Source organism: Berghia stephanieae, chromosome 1, assembly GCF_034508935.2.
Source record: "Berghia stephanieae isolate SIO BIC M18660-M18661 chromosome 1, UCSD_Bste_1.3, whole genome shotgun sequence".
NCBI lineage: Eukaryota > Metazoa > Mollusca > Gastropoda > Nudibranchia > Aeolidiidae > Berghia > Berghia stephanieae.
Genome location: NC_088360.1, coordinates 39,091,504 through 39,099,014, shown reverse-complemented (window position 1 = coordinate 39,099,014; position 7,511 = coordinate 39,091,504). Strand labels below are relative to the sequence as shown.

General features: G+C 36.3%; 1 protein-coding gene across 1 annotated transcript in view; it reads right to left on the bottom strand.

The window, feature by feature from the left end:
• Nucleotides 1-1,498: 1,498 nt before the first annotated feature.
• Nucleotides 1,499-7,511, bottom strand: part of LOC144974080 (uncharacterized) — a 32,029-nt gene continuing 26,016 nt past the window's right edge. Inside the window, exons 17-19 of the mRNA XM_078916974.1 lie at nt 5,779-5,929; nt 5,147-5,251; nt 1,499-1,944 (exon numbers count right to left, since the gene is read on the bottom strand). Of these exons, the coding sequence (XP_078773100.1) occupies nt 1,904-1,944; nt 5,147-5,251; nt 5,779-5,929 (297 nt within the window). The 3' untranslated portion in view covers nt 1,499-1,903. The remainder of the gene's footprint in view (nt 1,945-5,146; nt 5,252-5,778; nt 5,930-7,511) is intronic.

Here is a 7,511-nt window from a genome sequence, read left to right as displayed (position 1 = left end):
CGGTTTGGCAGGCACTTGTAGAACAGCCCAGTTTCGTCCGCGTTGAAGATTTCAACGGGCTGGTATTTCCTCAGGATTTCTTGCAGCTGACCTTTCCTCCAACTGTCAATAGTTTCGGTTGAAACTGAAGCTGATTCGCCGCAAACAACTTTCATTGAAATGGCGTGTCTGGCCTTGAAGTGATTCAATAAACCAATGCTCATGTCAAAGTTCTGGTGTCCTAGGGTTTTTGCAAGTTCATTGCCTTTTTCCATTAAGATGGGGCCTGAAATCGGGACACTGAGGCTCCTAGCCTGGTTGAACCATAAAAACAAACTGCGGTCAACGTCTTCAAAATCGGGCTTTCTTATTTTCTTCCTTTCTTGCTGGAATCGTCCACTGGTATACGCCGCCATGATGGTTTCTCCATCTTTCAAGATGGTGTGTAAGGTATTTGAAGCGATGTCATGCGACCGACAAATTTCTGCTTTTGTTCGGATCTTTTTATCGACCTCTTCAATCAACATAGCTTTGGTCTCAAGAGTTAAACATTTACGTTTCTTGATAAATGATGTAGAGTTAGAGGCCATTATAAAGGTGTATTGAACAAGGATATGTCTTGACTGGTACTGATGATAATTAAATTAAAACTGACTAGCACTAGCGATGTTGACTGCTCAGCGTTGGCAATAAGAAAGAAAGGGACTCACAAGTTGTGTTCTCCCCTACCCAAGGCATCGTGTAACACCACCATGTCACCCCCATCCCACTACGTCGTGAGTTCGTTCCGCTCGCTTGCACATCTCATGCCCTCCACTCGCATTCATTCGGTCCATTGTAAGGTTACAGTCTCTCCCTCCCGCCTACAACTCATCCTCCATCGTAATCAAAGAAGTGAGAGCCTGGTGTAAGCGATTACATCTAGTCATCTTGCCTAACATCAGGCTCTTGTAAGCGAAGCCTAACAGCAAACACTGCTAGTGTGTTTCATGCGATGCGCCTACCTTATCGTTCTACCCCTCCCCTCCTAACTCATTCCACGCAGTCTTCATTGTTTGTTTGCACACTGAGGATATCCCATTCGCTATACACACCATCGACGCATTATGTCATTTCCCAATCGACCAGGTTTTATTCGCTTTTGCGCTGTACACAACAGCAGCAGTCAGCAGCACTATTCCGTTATAACCGACTCGCGTATTTGTCCGATTGCATTATAGTGATACTTTTTTTACAAAGATAAAGAAGGGGAAAAAAACGGGGTTTTAGAAAGATGCCGTTACAACAGACTTCTCGTTATTCCAGGACTCGTTATTAATGGACTCCACTGTACTATTTTGAGGGTGATTTGCATGGAAACAGTATTTCCAATGAACAAAACTCACAAATGGCAAAACTAAGAAAAACACACAATAAGCCACAGCACTAAGATACTGGTCCCTTTTACGTAGATTTTTGTAATTATTATTTAGATACCAATCACATGATTGAATTTGATAACAAACACATTCACTCAATATACTAGGTCTGGCCCATGATTTGTTTATTATCTGATATCGATATCCTTTTTTAAAAATGCAATCCTTGTGAATCTAACTCAAACATTGAGATTTTAATAGATAATTATTGATTGAGATTCATTGAGTTTGAAGTCACCCTGAAGTACTACTCCAATAACACTTCTCAAAGTCACTTGTAAACCTCTCTCAGGTGCATCTTCAGATGATAATAAGAGCAGAGCAAGGGCGGAAGCATGTGATCTCTGGATTCTTCGTTGTATTTGCTGCCTTTATCTATCACAACTATGGACATAAGCTGCAATGTGGAAATATGAAAAGCACTTTTTTTGTACAATTCATTCCAACATTTTTACAGGGTTGCATCATTATTCCAGCTAAATGACACTTCTTCTTGCTTTTTTCATTCAGTACAAGTATTCATCTTCCTCCTCTTCATATCCTGAAACTGAAAGAAACAAGGTTGAATAAATCTGAAGTTTCATTGCCATCATTTTCCCTAGTTCAAAGAATGGAGAATGGAAGAATGAAATAAATTTTAAAAACATAAAAAACAAACAACAAAATAAATAAATATGAACATTTATAAAGTGCATTTCCATTGATTTATCATATCTAATGTGCTTCACAATGATTCATTTATTCCCTCAGGCCATATGGAACCACATTTCTATTTGATAAGTACCTATTAGGCATACTTTTGTACTAACAGTCTTACATTATCTGTCGCTGCCTATACCAGATACTCATTCACACCTAAGTTGAGTGAGGTAATCAGTAAAGTGCCTTCTCAAGGATACGATGTCAGGACCAGAGTTTTCCATGATCACTGTCTTCCATCTGGCCACTGATTACGTTAAACTTGATTTTTATGATAAGACGATAAACCGTAATGTTGAACCAACGAGCCGCACAAAATAACAACAACAACAAAACAAAAATCTAAAATTAAAAAAAGGAAAAAAAATAAAAAAATAGAATTGACTGAACCTTATTATCCATACTCTGTTCAATTAAAATCAGTTGAACAAACCATGAGATAAAAACAGTAGTCGAGATTTTAATGTTATAGATCAACAATTTACCAATCACAAGGATTACATAACACTTCAAAATCTTTAAGAGTATTATAGTCTGGCATCAACTTTCATTTCCAATAAGATTTAATGACTTAGAACACTCATAAAGTTCTGAAATTGGAGCCAAAATTTCATCATTCTACGAATTTTTCGTAGTAGTGGCAGGTCTGGTTGAAGTTGAATATACAAAGTGAATAACCCTGTGAATTGGTCTTCGATTTATGAAAAAATTCCATTCCATATCTATTTAGCTGTTCTTTTATTTCATGAACATCTTTCGCCATTATGATAACATGTACTTTGTTCCCAAGTCAATTGATGTAGAGAGGTAAGCAATATGCTATAACATGTTCCTGTTAGCTTTTAATAGATAAAATATGCAAGAGTAAAAGTGCCCAAATGCTTACTTAAAGATGTGTGTACTGTTTGTTTTGCTTTATTATGTTTTTAAGGGTTTTGCGACACTTGTGACACATTTAGATCTTATCAGTGCCAGTTAAAAGAAAGAATATGGGGAAGTAAAAGAATTCTACATTTACAATTCAAAGCACCTTCTAAGGAAAAAAAAGAGACAAATGGGACTGGTTCACATAAGAAACAGAAGAAGATTCCAAGAGTACACCATCTGTGTACTTTTAGATCACCTTTAAGTCTCATCCAAACACAAGCACAGAGCATGGGTGAAAGTTAACGGGGATCAATTTGCCTGAAAGACAGACCGGTGAGCCGGTTTGCCTGAAAAAGATGCTAATTTAATTTTTTTTGGCGATCTACGACTCGCCGGTTGAGTGCCAACCTTCCCAGAGTGAAAAGTACATTTAATCCTATGACCCTAAATGTGTTTTTCTTTTAAGCAATAATAAAAAAGTATTTAGTCTGCATGATTGAAAACAAAATTCATATATATTATAAGCTAACACCAAACCCAAAGCAAAATGATCTTCATCATTTAAACACTCATTCGAAGCAATCTCTAGTGATTACAGTATTACCTGGTTTATGGAGACACCAAGATAAGGCATCACATTAAATTTGTATAGTAAGAGGCTCAGAAATTGCAAAATCAAGGGCTATTACAATTCGAAACACCCCAAAGAAGTGATCAATAGACCCCAACCATGATACTTGTTTTGATGCTAGTGTTGGTATAGGTTGTAGTAGTGATGATGCTCTAGTGGTCGTGGTGATAATGATGATGATGTGGTGGTAGTGGTTGTAGCAGTGGTGACAACTACTACTACTAAAACTGCTACTACTTTTGGTTCAAAAATGGGAAATACCCACCTATGTGATATACAAGTTGAATACCCCAAAAATAGTCTTAGTGCATTCTTTAAAAACCTACAGCCTTCTTACAGCTCCCCACTTTAATAATAATAATTTCAAAAATTAGACTCATGCAAAATATTAAAGAAAAAAATATTATAAATGTAAACAATCAAAATAAAGTATTTTCAGTTGTATTATAAAGGGAAATAACCCATTTATGTTAACATTTATTGGCAATACAGTCCTTGATTGAAGGCTTCATTGTCAAAGATGTTGGTTCTATTTTATTTTCACTTGACAAGTTCTATTTAACAAGAATTAGAAGCCTAAATGAGATCTGAGATCATTTGAAGTATAAAATAAGCTTATATGCATAATTCAATGCAAATCTTCAAAAGTGGTGTGAAAGGTCATAGTGAAAACCAGCGTTTAATAACCAACTGAAAAGATTAATATAGTATTAGTACAAAATGTGACTCATCAGCTGATGTGTTAGAAAAAAAAAATCAGCTGATGTGTAAACAGATCAAATGTATGAAAGAAAAGTGACACCTTGTCACAATTGTCACCTTTGAAAGACATCGGTATTTCCTAGTATTAAAAGTTAACGTTCGGGTGGTGCAATAATGATAAAGCAGGCAGAAGAGTCAAAATGCCGGAAAGCAATTATTACATTTACTAAAAAACCGGAATTTCCGGCATATGCCGGCGAACTTTCATCTATGGCACAGAGTCCATTCAAATGCTTACAATACATTAAAGAAAAAAAAAAAGTACAGTCTTTGCTTCGTACCCGCAAGGTACCGAGTTCAATCACCCGTTGCTGCGCTGTGTGGTCTTGAGCAAGTCACCTAGCACTAGCTCAATTTGGGGCATTGCACTGCGGCTGATGCCTGGGTTATTCCAGTCTTCCCATGGAATAGACCATAGAGAAAAATTTCCCCTATGGGAAGAATAAAGGAAATTTTATTTTATTCTATTTATTTAATTTATTAAAAACAAAAATATAACAGTAAATGTCAGAGAGATGATTTACAAGGAAAAAAACATCATCTCCCAAAAGTAAAAATACATTTTACTGTTTCCCTCTGAGCCAAGGACTACGGTCAGGGCCAGGACAAAACCAAGAAATCTCATTCCAATATAAAGACAGAAAGCAGCCAGGAAAAGGATATCTCCCTGCCCATCGTGGGAGGCCAAAAGACCCCACCTAGCCATGTAAACTGAAACCATAGTTTTGAAACCTTTGAGGAAAAGACATTGTCAAATGACATTTAACACACATCACACAAAAGCACTTACTGTCTTGACTTAGCAGCTGTCTGGCACTGATTATCTTTTCTTCTCCTTCATCGTCATCATAATCCTCCTCATCTTCATCTTCCATAGCTAAATCTTCTGGTTCCTCTGTAATAAGTAATAATATAACAATGTTATGATGTCATCAACGTTGATAATGAAGAAGATTGTGGATGTGATGACCAATATTTATGACTACTAAAACAATCATCATTGAAGCCTTCTATACATAAAGAAATCAAATGGCACTGACACTCTTTAGTCATATCAATGCTTAAACAAAAAAAGAAGAAAGAAATGTTAGATCACTGTAGAATTGAAATAATTTTTAAAAAAACAAAAAACAGAGGCTGCTACAACAGCCTGACTATGTACATAGTCTGAGACCACATGGAATTCCACCAAAGAAAACACCCAACATGGTTACATAATAAAAAAAACATCAACAACCCCCCCCCCTCCCCATAAAAAGAAAAAAAACAACAAAAAAAACAAAACACAGACAAATTGATGACTTGCTACATGGAATAAAACAAACAAAAACACGCATTTCCTCCAAAGCGAAAGGAATTTCACATTCATAACCATATAAAAATACAAATTATTTAAATATTGCACGTTGAAAAGGCCCTTACCTTGTTCTTCGTAAGGCTTTGGTTCTGCACTAATTTCTATCACATCTGGAGTAACAATCTTCACGTCTTCAACCTCTTCAATCTTTGCCTTCTTCACATCTTCTTTGATTACTTTCTCATCGATTCGAACTCGCTTGATTGACCTATCATTCTGTGAAAATATAATAAAAGCTCATAAGTAAGAATATATCTTGTAAAGGACAAGGCAAAGAGATTAAAGAGAAAAGGAGGAGGAGAGAGAGAGAGAGAGAGAGAGAGAGGGGGGGGGGGGGCATGGATGATGATGATGGAAATGATACGGAAAGGTGAAAGTAAAAAAAACGAGTGGGTGAAGACCCTGTCCTCTCTGAATGCAAAGAACTGTTACCAAATGAAGATATAAATTTCCACCCTTTTTCGCGTTCACAGGGACTCTCCTGTTTTAAAGAAACAACTAAAGAAACAACAGAAGAAGAGATTTCTAAAATAATTTGTTCATCTTCCTCGAACTCATGTGATTTAGATCCTTTACCAACTAATATTTTGAAATTATGTCTTCCTGAATTGTTACCCGGCATAACTCATATTATAAATCAGTCACTTATCTCAGGACAAGTCCCAGATAACTATAAACATGCAATTGTAAAGCCTCTCATAAAAAAGCAAAACCTCGATGTAAATGACCTTAATATCTACCGTCCCATCTCAAATCTGCCATTTCTTTCTAAAATCCTTGAAAAAGTTTACTCAGACGCCTTTCACAACACCTCCAAGAAAACAATCTATGGGAAAAATTTCAGTCAGCTTATCATTCTTACCGCAGCACAGAAACTGCTCTGTGCTGTGTTGCGAGTGATTTGCTTGATGTTTTAGATAAAGGTTATGTTTCTCTTTTGACATTAATGACCTTTCGGCGGCTTTTGATACTATTGATCATGACATTCTCATTAAAAGACTTAATATAACTTTTCGCTTGTCTGGGATTGTCTTGCAGTGGTTTGAATCTTATTTAGATAGCAGAAAGCAACATGTTATGATTTCAGATAAACTTTCTCGTCAACATACATTGTCTTTTGGTGTTCCCCAAGGCTCTGTTTTGGGTCCAATTCTTTTTGTTTTGTATACTTCTCCATTATCTAATGCCATCACTGGTCATGGCCTGCGTATCATCTCTATGCAGATGATACGCAACTTTATGCTACTGATAAAACTAAAATTCTCGAAAATGTTTTGAAACGTGTGGAAGAATGTGTGACAGATGTAAAAGAGTGGATGGATGCAAACAAGTTGAAAATGAATGAGTCAAAAATATAAGTGATGATTGTGGGAAATAGAGGGCAGTTGAAGGTGAATGATGGTCTTGAGATGTTGATAGAGGGTGAAAAGATAAAAGTTTCAAAAACTGAAAAATTTGGGTGTCTATTTTGATTCAGAAATGAGAATGTCAGCTCACATTTCTGCTCTCTGTAAATCTTTATACTTTCAATTGAAGAAAATCAGTTCAATCCGTCAGTATATTACAATTGGAACATGTAAAAACATTGGTTGTCTCCCTCATTTTTTTGAAACAAGATTATTGTAACTCCCTCATTGTCAACTTGCCTCAGGCTTCTATAAAACAATTACAACTACTGCAAAACAGTGCAGCAAGATTAGTTTTTGGCAAAGGAAAGTTTGATCATGCCACTGGTTGCCCACTGAAAAGCGCACATATTACAAAGCAGCGTGTCTTGTTTATAAGTGTTTGACTGGTA